This window comes from Phalacrocorax aristotelis, chromosome 10 (genome assembly GCF_949628215.1).
Source record: "Phalacrocorax aristotelis chromosome 10, bGulAri2.1, whole genome shotgun sequence".
Taxonomy (NCBI): domain Eukaryota; kingdom Metazoa; phylum Chordata; class Aves; order Suliformes; family Phalacrocoracidae; genus Phalacrocorax; species Phalacrocorax aristotelis.
Genome location: NC_134285.1, coordinates 16,347,707 through 16,370,101, shown reverse-complemented (window position 1 = coordinate 16,370,101; position 22,395 = coordinate 16,347,707). Strand labels below are relative to the sequence as shown.

At 38.4% G+C, this 22,395-nt stretch overlaps 1 protein-coding gene across 1 annotated transcript in view; it reads left to right on the top strand.

Annotated features, from left to right (window-relative positions):
* Nucleotides 1–22,395, top strand: part of RBFOX1 (RNA binding fox-1 homolog 1) — a 1,436,581-nt gene that overhangs the window by 58,536 nt on the left and 1,355,650 nt on the right. The window contains exon 4 of the mRNA XM_075105333.1: nucleotides 16,309–16,513. Within this exon, the coding sequence (XP_074961434.1) occupies nucleotides 16,349–16,513 (165 nt within the window). The 5' untranslated portion in view covers nucleotides 16,309–16,348. The remainder of the gene's footprint in view (nucleotides 1–16,308; nucleotides 16,514–22,395) is intronic.

The window sequence follows — 22,395 nt, the reverse complement described above, 5'->3', positions numbered from 1 at the left end:
ATATTCTGCTGAAGAGGTGTTTTCCTATAGAAAGATTGGGATAAAAGTCTTCTCTTATGTTCATTTGAAAGTCTCACCAAGTATTTCAAATTATTAATTCCAAATTATTTTAAGAATCCAATAAGAGACTTCATAGGTTTATTTAAAAATGGTGCCACAAAAAGATTTAAGGTTTCATTGTTTTTCTCCACAGTCTCACTGTGAGTACTTTGTCTATATAGTATTAATAAAATGCCTCTTTGCTCTGGTGATACCCATTATTCCATGGCCTACTTGGTTACACTATTAAAGTTTCTGATATTCTAAATTTTAATCCTATTATCTTAGTCCCTGAAGAGTCATCTCCCTCCTTGGCGTGGTCGTCCTCCATGTATTTCAAGAAGGTTATTGTTCCCCTCTGTGATTATTTAGTCAAGGTATTACACATTAAGCCTTTAATTGTTTCTTCTGAAGAAATCCCTTTAGCCCAATTTGTGGCTTAGGTATTTGTGCTTATTGACCAAAGTGCATCTTCAGTACAAATGGATGCTGTTACTGCTAGGCAAACAAGCTTTAAATCAACAGGCTAGATTTAAAGTGCTTATGCTAAGCTTTTTCTTAGCCCTAGTGTTGGCTAGGTTCAGCAGCTACCTGATGGTCTTTCATAATTTTTTGCTTGTTTTTCCATGGTAGAAATCTCAGCCGCTGGCACTGTGCTCTGTGGGTGGTACCGCTGACTACTTTTTAGTTATTCTTATACTGTGAAAAGATAAGCCCCTGGAAAAGGACTACAAGATGATAATGTAATGCCACTAGCTAAAAGAAAAGTAAGCTAATGCTTTTTGTAGTAGAAGGATTTGGACTTCTGGATAGTCGTTTTCCAGTATAGTTCTCTTTCTTTTTTCCACCAAAAAACTGAGTAACCAATGTAGTTAACTGTCTGGCCCTCAGCTACTCCTCAAAGTAATAATCAAGTCCATGATATACAAATGAGGTTAATTGTTAAGGAGTAACTTTTCTGCTTCAGATTTTGGAGCACAAAATGCGTTTCACACTGGCTAGTACAGCTATCAGGACTAACAGGCTTGACTTGGTCTGTGGTACTGGTAAAGTGCTTTTAGACTAACAGTGTCTGATGTATCTGGTATCAAGCTATAACTATTAAAGTCTCTACTAGCTTAATCCTGCAGAACAGGTGCAAAGGAGAAATGCTCCCTTATGCAAGGGAGAAACAGGCAAGTTTTAAAGTGGTGTGTAGAGGGGTTAGTAACATCACAGTCATTCAGGGTCTATTGGTATCTCATCCTTTAAATAAAGAGGCAACTTAAAATACTTTTGTCACAAATGGCTGCAGAACACATATGGGGCAATTTTTTACATGAATGAGAATTAGGCAAATATATCTTGAAAGCTGAGGGGTCATTTCTTCCTCTCACTCAACCTGTCAGAAATAGATGAGTTTCCAGAGCTGGTCTATGCAGAGCACACAGTTGTGAATCCGCTTTTATGAGAGAAAGAAGAATGGAGGACCTCAACTCCCACTTAAATAATGCTTCTTCCTTACATTAATATAAATGAATTTGTATAACATATAAAACCAAACAGGAATAGATTACCTGACCTGAAAAGAAGCAGCAGCTTGAGCAATGGTTGAGAAAGAGCAGTGTGAACTACAATGGCAACCGTCTGTGCTGTGTTACACAGCTAGTATTTGAAATGGTTTAAACCTCTTACTAGTCAGGGTGCCTCATGGCAAGGGGCAGATTTGCAACAGGAGAAGGAACACCCAGTTGTATTACAAAACCTTGGGCTTTAGAAATCTCTTTTCATGAGAGGGTGACACGATATACTGTTGAAATAGCTCTTCTTCAGGTGAGAGATAGGATTAGATGACCCCAAAGGCTCCTTTTCAACAACCTTTTATGTGTTTTTTTTTTTATCAAAATGTCTAAAACTGATACCATTCAAGACTGTAATAGTTTCACATATTTATAATAAAATAATGTTTAAAGATAGAGGAAAAGTAGCAGACCTATGAAAACACTTGATAGGGAGGTAAAATTTAGTATTTATTTAATGTAACCTCATACAGCACTTTGTTGCTTATATAGAATACTGTTTTTTTGAGACTTAGATTCTGTTCTTTGCTTTGGTATCTGTCTGGAGTGACTAGCAGGTCTGCCCCTTAACATATGCTTCAGTTTCTCTATGTACAAATATCTAGAATAATTGCAGATGGGTTTCAAAAGTTCATGTGTTTCTATTGATACACAAAAACAGCCACTGAAAACGTTAGAAGCAAAGAACAATATGTAAGACTGTAAGAAAATTGTAGATAAAATAGAAGCAGAAATTGACAAAAATTATCCAGAGGTGAATGCATTGTAGTGTAATTTGGTGGTCTGTATTTATATACCACTGTAATATTAAGAGATGGGTTTCTTTGAATAGAATCACCAGCATATGATGTTGAAAACTTTTCGTCTGGTCTTGGCAGATCTGCCAGGCCATATCTTCAAAAACACTGAAGGTAGAGTGAAGTTATAGTGGCTATAAATATCTATAGTCCCTCAGAACAGATAATCTTTGAGGAAAACCATGCAAGGAGGTGTTATTTAGTAAAAGCAAGTATGGTGGGATCTGTCTATTTAAGCACATAAACTTTATAGTTGTATTAAATACTTTAATGAACAAACCCCTATTTAATTGTAAAAGCAGAAATGTGGAGCGTTCATTCTTCATTAAAAGACTTTGAGTAATAACTTTCAACTCGATACTTAAACATCACGGTTTGCCTAGGTAGTACAGAAATGATCAGTCAAAACATAACAGCTAATTCTGTGCATGTGTTATTCTAGCTGCTGTAGAAGCCAACATTATTATTAAATTTAATGGCTTCTCTCCAAGACTTCAAATGCTATGGCATTTAATTACTTCCTTGTGTGGTTTGCACCACAAAGGTACAGCTGTTTAAACACTTGATAAATAAAGGGGAGACCTTTAAAACCGTGAGAAGCAGAGGCTATATCTCAATTTTAAACAGATTGTTCAGGTCTCATTAAAATGCAATCGATAAAATTGCCCTTATAGTAGAGCATGCCGGCACGTGCCAGCAAAACATCCTTCTGCGCTGTGAAACCTGGACACTGGTGTCAGTGCTGGGGCCAGGCAGGATTTGGGGAAAAGGTTTTTGGAGGCTTGGGGAACATTTGTCACTATTCTAGTAAGTGTGCTTATCTACCCTATAGCTTGTGAGTACACAGGTGTCACGGCTTTGGACCCACCACCCAGGTTTGTTAGTTTAAAGCATGATTTGCCAAGTCAGTCAATTTTCCAGCAAAGATTCTCCCTCCTCTTCTATATAGGTGGCTCCCATCTCTCCGCAGTCACCTGTATTCATCAAAGAAGGTCCTATCATCATAGAATCCAAATGGCATGACACTAGCCACGAAGCCAGGCTTTGATCTGCATGATGCCTCAACCTGCACCCCTATCTCTGACTGGTAAGCCAAAGGAGATCCCTTGGGCCACTTTCCCCTTCAGTTGTGTTCCCAGAGCTTTGAAGTCCTGCTTGATCTTGCCCACCTAATGCCTTACGGTGCCATCAGTGCCCCTCCCACACTAACTGCTGCAGTGCTCTCCTCAAATGCCTGCTGCTCCCCAGGAGCTGCTTACATGCTGTCTCTGGTGGGTTGAACAGCTGCAGAGGCTGGCAGCACTAGCCTGCTCCCCAAAGACCTGCTGTCTGCTGGCCGGTCCCTCCACGGTGGCCAGCCGAGGGTGGAAAACTCACACACTGCAGACCTCTCATGGCCATGGCAGGCGGCAGCTGCTGCTTGTAGTGTCAGCTCCCTGTGGTTTGAAGAACCAAGGTAAGTGAATAATAGCTACATGTCCAATGAGTTTCTGTCAGTCATAAGGGTAGTTAGAAGTTTTAATATCACCAGTTTCTTTGAACTGTAGTGTATTCTTGCTTTTCTGCCCTAGAGGACAGCTTTCTCACAGGCTTCCCTATTTACCTACCACCTAGGTTTCTGGGTGTCCCTAGGGTAAAATCACGATAGCCTCAGTGACTTAACCTGAGCTATGTAAAGACTGCCATAATCTAGTCCTTTCATATTTATAATTTCTTGGTCTCTTACCTCCCATGACAGATTTCTTTAACTTATTGTAGGAACAATATATTGCCAATAGCTTTTCTGACTCCTTGCCACTGACGTGTAAAGTACTTGCTTTCCTTGGGGCCTAACTGTGAACTAAACATACTTTGTTTACTGTAGCTGCTACTTCTGCAGAGGTACAGCAGGGTTGTTTTCCCTTTTGCTTTCTAAGGAGAACAAATAATGTGCTCCTTCCCTTGGTCCTGTTTTGTACAGGATGTTAGACTGATTTATTTCCATAAAGGTGAACATAAGAGGTTATCATTCTGTTGCTTAGAAAAATACATTTTGAAAGTTTAAGGCATTAACTAATGAAGGCTAGTGATTACACAGCATCAATACTCAAATGAGGGAAAGGAAAGGAGTGTAAGATGTGAAATGCCTTTGCATTCCAGGTTTGGTTTCTTCCCCTGACCTTTCCACTTTCCACTCCAGTGTGTCTTTAAAAATATTTATTTCAGCATAGCTACATTCTGAGCATAACAAATCAATGAAATAAGTGATACTAAGAATGAACAATGGGCACTTAAGGGGATTAGGAGTCTTTTACCTAAAAAACTAGACTCATTTTGAGGCTGATATGAGCAGATATACATTAATCTTTTCTGTTGCTCTTGGTCAGGCCTAGAACCGTTAACCCACAGCCTGCTTTACATAGCAGCAGGTAATCAGACATTAGTCATGGCTCAAAACCTATGTTTTATTCCTTGGAATAGAGACTGCCTGTAGTTCTTGGAATTTCTGCTGTCTCTAATATAAATTACTTATACAGCACTTAGGCACCCGAGATAATGCATGTATAAATGAAACTAGATAGCAGCCTTGCTTTTGCCATTTGATAACAGGAACAGAAGGAGCCAAATAACCTAGATAGGTTTGTTAGATACTGAACTGCTTTCTATAACTGTGTCATAAAAGTCTTTGATGGATCAGGACATACCTTTCAATCCCATGTAAAGCTGAACCCTCATCAATCATGAGACACTCTGAAGAAAGACAGAGACAACTTCTTTCTGCTTCATGACTGAAGGAAATGGGATCTCTTCCTTTTATGGCTGATGATTGGAGGAAAGTGAACTTGCTGAAAACCAGTTGGGATCATATGCTTTATTTCTACTGGAGTATCTGTGATAATAACTTACTTGCATTTAAGGCAGTAAGGTGCAACCTGCTTTGGATTTTGGTCGTCTTTGTGGTTCAGGTAATAGCCGACATCCAGAATTACAAGTTTATTTTCTTATTTCAGCTATGATGTGAAGTTTGTATCCTCTTTTGTGGAGGAAGGCTGTGGCTCAGTTATTTCTATTTCTGTTGCTTCCGGGTTGACCTAAACTGATGACCTTTCTTTTGTACTCTACCAACACTTCACTTGGTTAAACTGGCTGTCTGACATTAACATGTGTGGGTTTGACCTGACTTCCTCTTTACTCCTGCACTAAAGAAAAAGAATATCGCTTTTGACTGAGTCCATTTATTGTATATGTGGATTATGGTAGTATCTATTGGCCCTCGTTATGATCAAGGTTCTAGTGCATTAAGCTTTTTAAAGCATGAAGCATGACACCACTCCTTTGGAAAGATACAAGGCAAAAACAAGGGATATGATATACAAGCAAAGCAATAGCTACAAAGTGTGAGTGGTAACAAAAATTTTTAAAGGAGGGTTTGCATGAGGCTTTGCTGAAGGGAGAGAGGTAATTAAGAGGTGTTGAAGGCAGCAGAGGGTGTAAGATGAAGATGCTAGGTGGACTGGAAGAATATTCAGATGACAGTCACCAGTCCTGAATGATGGCTGAATATTACAGCAGTTCCTTATCTCTTCCAGCCATCTAATTTGTGCCTCTGTGTCTTCTCCTGCTCCTTCAATAAGTAGTAGCATTTCCAGTATTATGATGATAATGTTAGCTTTTGTGCTGGCTATGAAACCACTGATAACATTTCTCCTGACTTCACTGATCAAGATCTTATTGTAAACTGGAATAGTACGGGGAAAGAGGAACAATAAAACCTCACAAGTTTAGTGAGAGCCAATTGCTGCATTTTTCAAGCTCCTTATTTTGATTTGTCAGTTACTTCCTTGCGCTCCTTTGCTTTATCATTGTTCACAGGTGTGCCAGTGAATTTGGGAGGTATGCAAGAGTTGCAAAGTGAATTCTTGTTCAAAGATGGAGGAGAAGAGAGCAAAGGGCAGCTTTATAAATCTGAGCTCCTTCAGACACATGCCTTGGTAATACAAATAAGTTTATTTCAATGCATGACAGCTGTTGCTGCCAAAACTCTGAAGTCTGTTCCTAGCATGAAATCTAATGATGAATAAAATTAAGGCTTTGGAACTGCCAATACATTATTAGGCCACAGACACAGATGGTGGGATAGAAAACACTAAAAATCAGAAGTCTTCAGTGAAAAAAAGAGCTTGTGGAAAATAGTTTTCTTGGTGGTACTGTTGTCCCTAAATCAGGGTTCTTCACCTGGTATGCAAATTGAGTCAAGATATTTGTCTTTATTGCCAATCTGCAGAGTGGGGTACTTGGCATTTGACATCAGCCAGCACACCTCTTAGAAACACACGGGGTCTTTTATACAAAACGATAACAAAAAGAAGCTGCAATAAAATATCTGAACAGTTACTTGTACACAAGTTCATCCATGCATGTCTTTTAGTTTGGTTCATTACATTAAGGTGGGCTCACATTTACATCTAAGGTCTCCTCCTAGGGGATTGCTTTTTAGTATTATAATTACCTAAGGTAGCCAGGGGTCATACCTTCCTCCTATCTGTTATCACTAAGGTAATGTGTTACCTCACTGTCCTGCTGTGGCTTCCGCCGAAACAATGGCTACCCCGAGGCAGGTATTTGCAGATCTTTGTTTTAGGAGCTTTCTATTCTCTCTATTCGAGGTTTCAAGGCCGACCACCATGGTTGTTTTAACCCTTCGATATCAGTACTATGTAGGAAAACCTGACCCTTAACCTGGAGACGGCAGGTTTCTGTATCCTTACAGAGGTAATGGGTGCTATAAATAATTTTCCTGTGTGCACTTTTTTTGGTGGTAGGTGGGGCGCAAAAAGAAATGAGACTGAATTATATTTTTAACATTTAGAAAGAAGAGTTTCATGAAGCTGGTCTCTGCTGGTCCATATTTCTGCATGTTCCTACTTATACTGCTTCTTCAAAACTTTACAAGGATGCTTAAATGGAAAGAAAGAGCAAATAAAACTAACTTTCAGTATTTTCTCTCCTCTTGCCTGGTTGATGTGGGGGACAGTTAGTAGGAAGCCAGTTTGAAACAAGCAAAGCAAGTTGTTGTGGTGGAGAAAGCAAGTGTTACTTCACTGGAAATGGCACCTATATGAAAACAAAGCAAGGGAGGAGAAAAAGGTGAAGAAAAGAAAACCTTATTGTCCTTTTGCCTGAGGCTTAGTCATGTTCATGTGGCAAGACAAGCAGATATGTAATATTAACTACACCATCTACTTGAGTGAAAGGCATATATTTATTTTATGACCAAGGATGCTGAAGAAAGAACCTAATCACTTCCTATACTGGTTATATTATAAAAAACCCGAAGTCTATAAAACAGATGTATTTACATCCTTGTCCTCCTTTCTCCCATCCTTATCTATCTGTTTTTCCTCCAGCATGGAATCATCAGGGCTCTGAGAGCACTAATGGACCTTAATTGCACACAGCAGCCTCAGCTGGCCTCCTCCCACCTACTAGGTGGTGTACTGGGGATTCTGAGAAAGTCTCAATTTGTCGAAGTGATAGATTCCAGAAATTTTCCAATCACAAAAGCTTGCTAGTTCCCTGTAATGTTTAGAGAATATTTAGCATAATACTTAATTTTTATGAGACAGTATTTGAAAGTAACAAGCTTTCTGACTGACACCTCCTATTACTTAGCATTTTTTGTCCGAGGTACCTTTTGCCTGGTTTCTAGACTCCAGAAGATATTCTGGGTGATTTCTCCAGGGATGTGAATATTTGTGAGGCAGCTGTTATCAAGGACTTGCATTGCAGAGTGTTCAGTTTTTCAGCTGACATTGAGATCAGTGTGAAATTTGTTGTAGGGATGTTGTGCAAAGCAGCTTTGTAGCATGACAGTCAGTGCCTGAACTTTCTTTCTGTTACACGTAGAAAAACAGGACTGGTTTCCCTGAATTGGGTTTGGGTGTTTTTTGTGGTAACTTGATTTTCCTAGAAGCAGCAACTTGCTGAAGAAAAGCATGAACCAGCTTCAAGCTTTTCATTGGAATTCATAATGCAAGCTGTATGGGTCTTTAAGTCTGCGAACCAGCCTGAGATCTGCTGAAAATGTTTTCTCTAACAGAAGCTCCTACTCCAAATACTAAATTTAAAAAATGTTAAACTAAAAATTAACCCTTTTAAGAGGGCTTAATTCTTGTAAAATATAAATAAATGCACTTCTAAGCCTCTGAGCATATCAAGAGGGTTGTAAACTAGAAAGTTTTATTCCTTTTGTATATAATGAGGTAACAAACACTACATGTTTTGAAATATTTTAATGCCATGAACTAGTCTTGTGCAACAGTGAAAACAGTATTTTATACTAATCAGCTTGAGCAGGTGGTATGTCATCAACATACGAAGTTCTTCATCTGGTTGTGTTTAACTTAGTCTTGACAATGTCCGGCAGTTGATGTTAAACCTGAGCACCCTTCAGAATGCCTAGCGCATGGCCTGTGCTCCCCTCAAGAACTAAAACAGGGTGAAAATGCTTTGAATACCTTTGATCTGCACAAAAATGATGAAACCCACCCTCAGCAAACATGTTGTTATAGCTGCAATATGAATATTACTTTGAAACTTTTATTAAACTGCTGTCATCCTGACATTCCTTCAAATAAGGAAGTCTTTATCAAACCATGAATGGCATGTTTTGTGCCCTTTCCCAGTCTTGATTGCATAACAAAAGTACAGGACTAGCCAACAGAAATGGCTAATAAGTGACAATGCTGAGACACTTCTCACATTCATACTGTATGTTTGTTCCATCTTTGTTTTCAAACGAGTAGTCCGAATACTTCTTTCGAGGGAGATGCTACGCTGTAAGGGCATTTACACTGAAAATTAACTTTGTGCTTAGGTATGTTTAATGTGACCACATAAACAATATTCCATCACAGTCAGAGTCCTTTCTGTAAGCTGACATCAAAGCACTTAGGCTGGTGCAAATGGCTAAGAAAAGCTTTCCTCTGGAGGACTTAAAAGAGCACGAGAGAAAACATAAGATGTTCATTATCTGCTTAGGAGTTTTCTATTTGTGTATAGGTTCAGATTAGTTGGGGGCAATGTTTTCAGCCTTTATGTCTGTAGCCGCATCCTGTGGATTGGGTAGGCCTTTGCTAAGGGGGAGAAAATGATGCTATTCACGCATGCTGCACCAAAACTTGTACGGTGCTGTGTAATCTTGCCTGTCAGTCTGCCAGGAGACTGAATCCATGCAGTGGGTTTACAGGATATAGCTATGCCAAGATGGATTCTGACCTTCTGATCTGTGTAAGTGTGGTATGCCATTTGAATACGGCTTTGTGTCCTGTCAGCTATAGTATTTTGTTCACTGGTGTATAATTTCTCACTTGACTTATATGATCCTGACCTTTTGAAACAATAAGTAAGTGTAACCATTTTTTTTAAACCTTCCTTCTATACAACAATTTTTTCAGAAGGAAAGATCTTTTTCAGAAAAATGTATAGTTGGTCTTTGTTTGTTTGTTTATTCACCTGCCCCTGTAGTGCTTGCAGCCTTTCAGTAGTAGATTTTACTCTCTGGCCATTTAAGATTCTCTTTAAAGGAAAGATAGGAAAGACCTTCTGATGTTTTCTATATAATTTTCGATGTGATAGGCTGTGTTTATAAAGCCTATAGTAATAGGCTCTCTTTAGTGGGTTCTCTTTATAAACTTACTTTGGTTTGTAAGGTTGCAGAGATGGAAAGTGAGTGTAAGGGGAATGCTGATAATGGCATCATCTACTTTGTACTCAGCAGGTATGAATCCAGAGTAGCTCTCCTGATGAAACTAGATAATTTGAGATGGCTTCCTGTAAAAAATGAAATACTGTTTTCTGGCCTGTGTTTTACCAGGGGCCACTTAAGTGACCACGCTATTACTCTACTCTCCAAAAAGAGTGACTTTATTGCAGCAGCTTAAGAATTGGATGTTCAAATTCCTCGAAACGTTTTAGTTGTCACTCTCCATTAAATAGAAGACTGAAATTTGATCTGAAAAACTCAGGCAAGGCAGTAGGTGACATGTATAGTTCCTACTAATAACTGCCCACTTTACTGGATGTTTGAAAAGCTTATTGAAAGGGTAAACAGGTTTGGGTGTGCTGAAGCTAATGGGAAGGATGGAGATGGATCACACAATACACCTCATATGCTAAATGTGGGCCACAGAAAACTGCAATTGCTTTGGTTAAAAATTAATCCCATTGTTCAATTTACTACCACATTCTGTCCTATATTAGTAACATTAAAACAAACCACCTCATCCAGTTAAATGTTTACATTCTCTACTCTGATTCAACATTATTAAGACTCAATATTATCAATAATAGGACTCTCAGGGCCTGGATGTTAAACATTGTTTAATCAGAAGTCCGTAGCACTGGTGGTAGGCAAGATTTTTAGATAAGAAATATTTCAAAGTGTTACAGAAAAATATGTGAGAATAATCTACTTTCTTGTCAGGGGTTTCTTGTCTGATGTCTATATTTGGAGTTCATGGCATGGTAAGGATAATGGAGAAAGAACTCCCACCCATATGATGGTTTTGTAGCAAGAAAAGTACTGGGTTATCAAAGTGAAGAATTGTGTTTATAAATGTGTTTAATAAATACAATTTCTTGTTGTGGTTTAAATTGGTTGAATTGTAGATTTGAGTGTCTTTGTTTCTAATCCCTTTTGATTTAAGAAAGGACATTTGGAAAGTGGATTACAAATGCACCTGTATATCTCAGCCATAGTTGTGCATGTCTTGCATCATGATCTGCAAAGTGGAATATTGTCCTTTTATCAACCAGGTGTGGTGGCAGCTGGAATGGAAATCAATATGTTAACTTGTACAGAATGCAACTTGTGGCTTTGGCAAGAAACTTGAGGGCATAAACATTGGGCTGTTTCTGATCCTCCAGGGTAGATAGTAGAAACAAACTACACTGTTTGATCCCAGACTAGACAAGCAAGTATTTCCGTGGACTGTGAGTAACCGTGGATCTTTAGTGCTTACTGAAGTCCTGCTGCATTTCTGGTAGAGTTTCATAGGGATATTTTGATGTCTGATTGGTTCAGAAGGATTTAATAATCCTTTTATTATTGTAGATACAATATATATATTATTACAAAACTCACAATAGTTAGTGGTGATGTTGTACAAGAGATACTCAGCAACCTATCCTATTTTGTTTTTTTTTGTTGTTGTTGTCATCAAAGCAGAAGTAACTGTTGCATCCAAGAGTTCTTCCTAAGCTGCAGTCCTCCTGTTAGGAGCACACAGCATGCAGGGAAGCTGTATCACAATGCTGTTATCGGGAAGGAGGATTTCTGTAGTTCTGTTTTTCTCCAAATCTTATTTATTACATCACCTACAAGGGACTATTTTGAACCTGCCATATGATGTCATGAATCTAGTTCCGAAGTGCTCATGAAACCTGCAGAAACCTTTGCAAATACCTACAGCCTGTTCCAGTACCTTTTGAATAACTTCGTGAAGGTTTGGGGTCTATCCCTAGAACCCCAAACTTCTCAATCGTTCTAGACAAAAATATCACTTTGGTTAATGTGATGACGTGTTGCTTGCAATTATATTTTGATATATAGGTAATATGGAAGCCACCATGTTAAAAGACTATTTCCCTCTCTGCTCCTAGTACAGAGCAAATTAAGTTTATAGGGAAACCTGAAGCTATAAACAACGTGCCTCCAATGTTTGTTAGTGAACATAAAACAATAATAAAGAACAATGAAATATATATAAGCTTTTAGAAGTAATTACAATGATGAGATGCAGAGTTTAATTTGGAAGCAATAGCAAAATAAATGAAAAATTAATTTTCCGTACTTATTGGTTCATTTTCAGACTTATTAAAAATAACTTCTCTTCTTTGTAACAATCAGATGTGCCACATTACTTGTTTAACATAAACTTACAATTCCATTCTCCTCCCATTAAAGTAATTTTGCAAGTGGATAAGTTGTCTGTTCCTTTTCTTTTTATCAGAGCACATATGAAAAGAGATCTGAGCTTTTACTGCTGATTATATTGCCTTTCATTGGCAGGACTGGCATTTTATGTTGTCTTGCAACACGAATAGACTTACAAAGCCTGTGTTTTCACTGCAAAGGAGAAATACATTAGAGGGCTTTAAATCAGGAGCTTAGTCTTATATTGGCTTGCAAACTAAGGTGAGCTAAGAGAACGCAACAAGTATTCCATTAAATTAAACATCATAGTGCTCTGAGATAAATGTAATTCTGAGGTAATTCCCATCACTTTATTAATTAAGATGCTAAAACCTATGAATATACCAAACTTCTGTATTATGGTGGCTGCAAACTGGTTGAGCTGAATTGCGAAATCATTTTGGAATGGTCTAACTCCACTGACACTGAACCTGCCTGCTTTCCATGGGAGCACAGTTAGGCAACAATATAGTCTCCTGGCCGATCTGTCCTCGAAACTTGAAATTCACTAGGAGTGTTGTTTTCCTAGAAGAGCCTAATGAAGGGATCATTGCCATGTTCAAACTCTGAGAGGTTAAGTAGGATGCAAATAATGCATAGGTACCATCCTGGCATTTTCCAGGAGATGAAGTTCACCCCCTGAACTGAAACAAATGTAGTCTTTGATATTTCACTTGCTTATTTGTAAAACAGATACAATAAAATCTTCTTTACAGCTGAATGGTATAACACTCAGTCAGCAGGGGTTTTCTTTTTCCCCTTTCCACCTCTGCCCAAACCCCTGTCTATTCCCTGGTTTCTTGTATCCAAATCCCATGGCTCTCAGGTGGCACTCGGTGGAGGACGGGGTTCCCAGCAGGAGACAGCAGTTTCCATCATCACTCCAACTGCCTCATGGCTCGGTGTGTTTTGCTGTTGCACAACAGGTGGAAATGGAGAAGTGCCAGTTTCTTTGCCTAGATCGTAGGCCACACAAACATGTACATAGGTTTCCAGAACATACATAAACATAGGTGTAGCTGTTATTCCCCATGTTCCTCCCAGCTACTGCCCCCTGTTTGGGGGTGAGGAGGTGAGCATTGATGTTTTTTCTTAACTGTTAGGGAGGACACCTCTGGAGAAGGGAGAGACAGAGATCAGAGAGCATTTTGTAGTGGTTTTTTTTTTTTTTTTGGTAACCCCTATCCCAGGATGTGTTTGTATCTCACTCAGTTTGAGCACCGGCCTCTCAGAACAGTGCCCTAGGGTGCACAATGTGCCGATTGTATTACACTTAGCATACCTTACAGTCCAAGAGGAGATGCTGCCTAGAGTTGGACTGACTGCTGAGAATAATATTGCATATGATACCTGTGGAAGTCTGGCCGTTCTATTTTATTGTTGATATTATTGCATATTTTAACAATGATTCCAAGCAGAAATGTCTTGAAAACAGGCTGTGTGAGAATTCCCAAGGGCTCAAAGCACTTTGTTACTCAGTTTGGCATACCTTCCTGGTTAATAGCTTCTTAGATTTTAGTGAGTTGTGATAATTGCTCTAGCTGGCTCATGATCAGAAAGCTTCTGTGAAGAACCAACGTGGGACTTGAAATCTAAAAATGCTCATTAGGTACAAAGTGACTTCTGTCAAAGAAAGGAAAGGAGTGAATATGGCCAAGATGCTAGCTGTTAAGCTAACTAGTCAAGTCAGAAGGTGAAATAGTAAATCAGGCTGACATTAAGCAAGGGATGTAGCAATACAGAGTAATGACAGCAGCTAGAAACCTCTGTAGCACTGACTCCTCTCCCAGGTTGATCACTTTATCCTCTTCTGAAATTTGTAATGATCTGAAAGATTTGGACCCTGTTCCTGAAGCGAGCCCCATGCATAAAGCCTGATGCTCCAACTTAAACTTATAGTGTAGAATAATGTCTTAGAGAACTGCCTGATATCAGGGATCCTTTTAGTGCAACATGCTGTAGAAACATAAAATAGTTGTTACACTATCCTTACCATACAGTATTTGCACACTAAGTAATAGGAAGTAAAGGCCTGACCAACCTTCTCTCTCTGAATACCAACAGAGAATTTATTTGTTGTCTTGACATTTCTCCTTTTCTTTGCATGAAAATATTGACATTTCAAAAATGTTTGTTTTTAATTAGAAACAAAAATAGAGTCTCTTTCTCTGTAAATTTTCATTTCTTAAAAAACAGCAGCTATGCTTCAAAAACAAGGATCTGAATGTTTTATTTTTTAATTTGGAAGAAGCAGATTCTGCCTATGATCAAGACAGCCTGGAGACACAAGTATGCAAGAAGCTAGGCAGCTGCCTGTCAAGTGTGCTGGCAGGAATTTGGCTGGACTGGTCATTGAGGCAGCCTATGTAGCTGCCTGGTTCCACTTCAAACACAAATAAAATACTGGTAGAACTTGCAAGTTCTTGCAAAGCACTTGGATTCTATGAAGTCAAAGCTTTTGGATGGAAAACTGTTCCAGCCAACATTGGTGCAGTTTACTGTACCAATACGCTATCCGCCTGAACAGTATAATAGTTAAAACAAAATTTTAGTTTCAGGATTATTTCTGTCTTTTAATATTTTAGGAATATTGGAGAATGTACAGAAAGAATAAGCAGAAGTAGAAAATGGGGTTAAAGGACATGGTGGGACAGGTGTGATGGAAAAAGCAGGTGTGAGTGGTGAATGAACGCTAGAAAGAAGAAAGCTACGGGCATTTGCAGTCTGCCTGCTCTTACTGTATAGATCTGCACCTTCCAGTATGGGCTAGATGATCTGAACAGTTGTAGAACTCTTTCAAGGCTCCAAGCCAGAGGGAAAGGTGGGAAAGGTTAGAGGGAAGGGCTTGGGGGAAGTGTTGGATCACGTTGTTAATAAGCAGGGAAAGAGGGTGAAGGATTTTTGTAAGTCAACAGTCCCCAAGTCCCTGACTAGAGCATCTCTAGATATTTGCAGAGGGCTTCTTAGGGATTTACTTCACTCTGCGAGATGTAAGGAACCTTGCTTAAATCTACGAGCACTTAAGCAGGAGAAAACAGAACTTGGATTACAGTGGGTTTGTTTTTTTTTTTTAACCCTGCTTTCTGTATTGGAAGAATGAGGTGAAGCAGCATTTGTAGCCTATATATGAAAACACTAGGTTACTGTTCTTTTTGTTTGTAAAAAAGTCCAGCTATTACACCAATCATTTGGTTATATATGTTAGTGTTCTTCATAACCTGGCAGAGAGAGCAACAAAGATCTATAAACTGTCATGTTGGGTTGTCTTAATCTCATTTTAATCTCATTCCTACAGCTGTAGGACCAGAACACATTGTGCAAAATTGATGTGATGATGTGAAATATGAATTTAGAAGATACATAGGTAATTTACAAAGTAAGGATGTTCTTTAAAAAAAAAAAAAGTTATAATGAAATAATTTTGAAAAAAGCTGTTTGGAATTAAAGCAATCTTTACCTTTCAATGGGTAATCATTCTTGGCATCAATAACAGTATAGAACCAGAAGCACTATGTCCATCGGGGACAGAGGTAAATTTGGATTTAAAGAAGGTCCAGCAAATATTTTGTACTTTAAGGAAACACCATTACTCTGGATCAGGTAGAACAGAAGTACAAGGGTTTTGGCAACGTAAGCAGCAGAATTGTGCATACAATCAATATAGGGAAGGTTATTACTTTTTATTAGGTGCAGGGGGTAGAATATAGAAAGAAGCTTGTGAGACGCATGCACTGGGCACTGTCCTTGGGCACAGTGCTACCCAGTGATCAGGAGAGGGCGGCAGAGAAGCAGAAGTGCTATGAGCAATTCCTGCAAAGGCTTCCAAACACCGCTTACAAATTTAAGAGGAGCGAGAGCACATCGAGCTCTCAGAAGCCAAATCCCCACAAAAAAGGCAGCTTCATCAGTCTTCAAAAAAAGTCCATAACACTTTAAAAATGTCAAATTCCTCTGGCAGCCCAGAAGACGTGGTGAAGCAGCGAGGCAGAGATGGCAAGATGAGGAGGGAGGACGTGGATGATTCTCAACCTGAGGGGAAGAGGTTGAAGCTGGGGAATGAAGGAGGAACCATTGGGAAGGACAGAGGAGCAGCAGCAGAAGAAATAATGCCGTGTTTAGGCAGAAAAGAGCCCGTGCCCGACGGAGGTGATGAAGGCAAAAGTGTAAGTGAGGATGTTTAGTGGCTCTGAGCTGGGAAAGGGGAAGGGCCGTGAGGTTACCTTTGAAATTATTTGTCACCCTGAAGTTGGTAATTGGATGTCAAGTAGTGTAGGACAAATGTGATCAAGTGTCCCATCTCACTGAGATTATAAGAACGTTACTTTTTACTTTCTTATCTTGGCTACTTGCTTTTTAGTGCAGGAGTATGTTTTTCAACCTGACTCGCACTGTCAGCTGCTTGCAAAATGTGTATGGCAGAGAAGTGATTTTTTTTTAGGGGGGGTGAGGGGAGACAGAATATCAACTGCTAAAGCTTGTTTTTCAGCTCTCTGTATCTATTTAGAAATTGGGTAACAGTTGGTACATTGAATTGGATCGCTTGGGTTGTTTATCAATCTGTCCATTCAGACTTTAAACTGCCTTTATGTTGTGGAATACTATTTTACAGCTGGGGATGAGGGTACAGCCTCCAAGGGAAGAGGAGAGTTGGTGGTTAGAGATCTCATCTGGTGAGAGAACAAATGTAATCTCCTGAGATTTTGCAAAAAAGAGCTGCTGAACAGTTGTCTATATAAATATTACCATTATCAGATCTTTATACGAGGTTGACTTTGTCAGTGTCTTCTGACTGGTTATTTAGCTCAGCTGCTGTGCCTGTCAGCAGGTATTTCAAATATGTCTACAGTGCCAGCTTATACAAGCAAAAGGCTCTTTTATCAGTCCATGTAATTGCATATAGTTGCACTTCGGTATAAGTCTTTGGGGTTTCCAATGCTTATGAAGGCATGCTCTTTTTAACTCTGAGATATCAAAGTAACACTGTTATTCTGATACCAGTTCTGGTAGAGGTATTTGGTTTTCCCCCCAAAGATATACACTATACAAGCAAGTTAATTGGTCAAATCCTAAGTCTTGTTTTTATCTGTATTCTTTTGAAAGTAAAGGCTTTAAATCCATTCCATTTTATAAGCATCCATAACTAAATACCACTATGGGTTGGGGTAAAAGTCTTTTTGATAGTACATCTTACTATAATATTTAATTAGGAAGTTATTGAAAATTAAGCATTAATTGCATAAGTTTTACTTTGTCTTTTGAGGGGTCAATTTTAGAATGCAGAATATACCAGAATGATGCACACCTAAATCATGGCTCTGCCCCGTTTGTGAGGCTTGGTTTACTCCCTTATTAGTGTTCTACCACTACAGGAAAGTTCTGTGGTAATGGATACCTGTTTTTTTTTTTAATCCTTTCAAGAATTTGTTTATATCTGCTCCAACACTATATTATGACTTTTCATCAGGGGTTGCTAAAAGTATTCACAAAATAAATGCAATAATGAGCAATTATTTTACTGTTTGTTTCTCCCCCAAAACTATTTGTAAATAGTTTTTATAATAAAATAATAGTTTTTATAATAATCCTTAAACTGAGTTTGATTCAGAATCTATCAAAGCTCACTGAAGCTTTCCTTTCCACTCACTTCAAGGGACTCTTGCTCGGGATGTTACACTACATTTTGTATAAAGTTGCAGTATTCTTTTTCCCTTTCCCATTTAAAGCAGCACGTCTGAGTTGGAGACATTATTAGAAATAAATGTTGTGTGACATTTGAAATTCTGTTAACATAAAACAATAACAATAAAATTCTTCTAAAAACAATAAAAACTTGTTCAACAATCACTGTAAATGTGTCTTACCTTGTAGAGAGCAAGCTGCTGGAAAAGATGGACTGTGTGCCCTTAGGAAACACTGGAATGACTTCATTTCTGTGCTTAGAAGAATCTTTATTTTAATAGGCACAGTGGTATGGGTAATCAATGCATGCATTGGAAGAACATTTCCCGATAGTCCATTATGGCTTCTATTTTGAAGAAGGACATTAAAAAAATTATAGGCTTTGACTCATTTTTAGATTAGTAATAAAAAAAATCAGCACAGTAAGTGTGCTATTTCTTTGTTTATTCCACTGTTTACCTGATTCAACATCCATTCTTAAGTTTAGAAGAAAGATACCTACCTAGGTCATCTACTCTAACTCATTACTTCACTTATTATGAAATCTTGTATTATGAGAGAATGCAACCACCATCTATATTGTATGCTTGTGAAATGGTACACAATACTTCTGGGTATTTACTTGGCATTGTGTATTTATAACAGTAGGGGCTGCTGCGCAGAAGTTGGTTGCAGAGGACATTTCTGCCACTAGCTTCACTGGACGGAACTGTTTTGTTTGCCATGGCGATGAAGGGCTGCATTTGCCAACAACTGGTTTGCAGTGGTATCTGGAATGATTCCTTCACTTAGTACTAGTAGCTTGTTAATGTAGTAACCTGGGGTAAAACTGTAATTGTTAATTTAGATGTTTATTAAAAGAATTTTCTTCTTGCCTTCTCTTTTTATTACTCTCATTTATAGTGAGGAAGCTGCTCACAGCAGGTATGAATCACATAGTCTAAGGCCATGTAATCTTTTCCTCTGTAATGTTTCTTTTTGTATAACATCAGAATGAGGGATTTGGTTCAAACCAAATGGAACGCAATCTTTGTAGTAAGGTTCAACTTAAAAATTTATCATTTGGTAGAGATGGTGGGGAATTAACATTTGGAAGAACTGGTGAATCACCCCTTTTCATCAAAAGTTTTGGTAGAAATATTTAACCAGGGTCTCTGTAGAATTCAATCTACCTCTTGCGTGCTTGGAGGATGACCATAACTGTCAGCTATGGGATGTCCTATGGTTGATTGTCACCCAATCCATGCTCCAGCACATATTGGAAATTATTAATTTAGTGTAAAATAGTATTTGCTGAAATAGAAAGCATGTGAAGAAGTAACCATTCAAGTAATTTTTTTTTTTTTATAGGCTGATAGACATGCTCTTCTCTTGACTAGCTTGTACGAGTTATGAGTTAGTGATAACAACTCTTGGATAAGAGTTTGGATCCTTGTAATCCATGTATCCTTGTACTTAGAGGATACAGTCTTGTTTGGTTTCTCTTTACGCAACTGTTAGTCCATATGGCCTGGTGAAGGCTGTTTGGATTTTGGTGCAAAGATATTTCTGTATTTATAATGCCTGCTTCATTACAAACCAAACTTTTTTTCCCCCTAAACATTTGTCAAAATTTATAGAGCAGGACCAAATTCCTGGGTTTGGTTTGACTTTCTAATGTTCATATACCATCCAGCAGGCTTAACTGTGTTTTCATCTGTAATGTCACCTGTGCAGGAATGCGTAGGAGAGAGCTTGAACTTTCATCCCTTTAAAAAACTTTCAGAAAAACTTAATGCATTTGGGAATCAAAGCAGTGTTTCCAATTTTTACAAAAATTGCCTTTGCTTTTGTGAAGACTTGAAAAAGAGCACACTGTAGAAGTAGAGTGAAGAAAAATTGCAATTTTTCCTTGGTAACATCAAAAGCTGTATCTTTATTGCAGTGTTAGGACTGTCATATTGTAAAGAAAGATCTGAGAAAAGTATATGAAAACTTGTTCTTTAGTACTTTTGTAGAAGGAGCAAACTGCTTTTGCTGATCAACTCTAAAGAATTGACTACATTAAACTTGTAGCATGTGACAAGTTCACCCTTCTAAATCTCAGATGTTAATAGATATTTTAAATACAGCTAGCTTACATGACAAGATGTGGTATGCTATGTGATGTCCTCATCTTTGCATACAGAACAAATTGAATCTTGTCATTGTTTCTTTGAAAAGTGTTGAGAGCGCCACTCCTTAAATATACTTAATTTTAAAGGCAGATAATAATTTTTTGGAAATTTTTAGTCAGTTGAAATATGGGGAAACTACCTTTCATGTCAGATTAAACTTTTGGCATGCTTTTCCCACCCTCATCACTGCCTGCATGAGACATTTGGAATGAAGATTCACTTCAGTCCCTGTGGCCTTTCCTTCTGTTCTCCACAGTGGCACTATCAGGTGATACCCAGATCCTGGATGTTTGGTCTGGCCAGGTTATGGTTAAGGATAAGAGAAACCTTCCCTCTTTCATTGCTCCCTAACATGTGACTGCCGCTTCATGTTAAACTTGTACTTGGCCCATTTAGTAGAAACACTCTGCTTCAGCTCTTTGCTGGTGTACCAGTTTTCCCAGACTGTTAGAAGAACACACCTCGGAAAGCTGAAAAACACACCTTGGAAAGCTGATCATTTAAAAGGTTATTTCTCAGGAGGAGAGGAAGGATTTTCTAGGAATTAAGATATGAGCTTGGAACTTAAAGGGCCTAATGTTCTGTCCAAGGTAAAATTCCCACATGTGAGGGACAGGTCTGGATTCACAGTATCATATTAAAAGCTCTGTAAAGACCAGCTGAGGTTATAGGAACTGAACCCTGCGTTTGGATTTACCTGAGAACCTTTAGCATGTACCTTTAGCAGTGAGAGCTGCTGTCATGCAAGTACTTGAGGTAAATAGCAAAGATAGAAGGAGGCACTGAGTATGAGAATGGTGTTAATCTAGACAAATGAAATGCACATTTATTATCTCTTATGTTTAGCACAGTTTATGTGAAAAGTAGTTTCTGGCTTAATAACTCAAGTCTTTTTCATGAAATATATGTATCAGCATAGATTCAAGTCTAAGAAGTGGATCTGAAGTCTGACATTTGACCTTCTATGCATTGCCACGCAACTGTACACTGCGTTAATGTGGTTTCTCATATAGATATTTTGTTTTAGAAATTTTTTTTGCTCCTTAGAGTTGGTTTATTAATGTGTGTGGCTTTGTGCTCTTGATCATACTTATTAATATTACTTTGAAGAGGGATTCATGTTTAGAGAGAGAGAACTTGGAATGCTGGGTACATTCAGGATTGAGAGTCCAATTTAAGGTGCTTATTTTTGACTTTCAGGGTCCTAAACAGATTGAAGCACTCTACTGTCAAGGCTTTGGTTTAGTTTTTTTCCCCCTCCTCCTTATAATATTGTTTAAATATGTTGAGATCCTTTTGCCCTCAGGAGTCACGGAAGGGAATGGACCTCCTCTAGGAGGACACCATAGACTTGAAACATTTTGAACAGCATGACATTTGGAACATGATATATAAAGCATTCTACCTCTGCCATTCCTCTCTAGGTTTGGGTCTGGTAACCTAATTTAGAGGATAACTTAAGGATTTAGTCTATTAACTTGTTAGGCAAACTGTGATATATGCTGGAATTAACTTTTCTGCTGTTTTGGTTTGGAACACAATCAAATTCTGTGATGCAGGACGGAGGCATAATTATTTGCCTTTAGAAATGGGAAGAAAGGAGGTAACATTCTTTAGAAGAAGTGAGAGGTAGTATTGATACCACCACAGAAATATTTGCTAAATGCTAATAAGGCAGCCTTTTGTAGAAAGGTGTGGATAAATCATCTTCAAAGATTGGTTTGGACTTGATTCTAAGTCCAAGAACATGTCGATAGAAATGTCCTCCCTGAAACTGGTTCATCCTCCTGTTAACCTTCTGCTGGTTAATGGCCATGTCAGTAAACAGTGTCACTGTGACTTGAGCAAGAATAAGTGCATTAAGGAATTGTCTAAGACAACTAAAGGCAGCAGAAATGAACCCTTATGGAGAACCTCATTTTACCATTTTTACTGTAGTTATTAGGACAGATCACTAGATGGCAGGGGGTAAGTGTACAAAACTAAAGACTTAATATGGACTGCCTGATTGTTTTGACATGCAGAAAATTTCATTTTATTCAGTGAATGACTGCCTATTTTTAACATGCAGTTGCAACCAAGAGTAGCATAAGCCCTTTGTTATTTACCAATTGGAAGTTTAATTTCACTGATAGGGAACATTCATGGAACATTTCTGTCTCAATTTGAATAATCAATTGCCTAATACTGTAATTTTTCTAGGAATATTA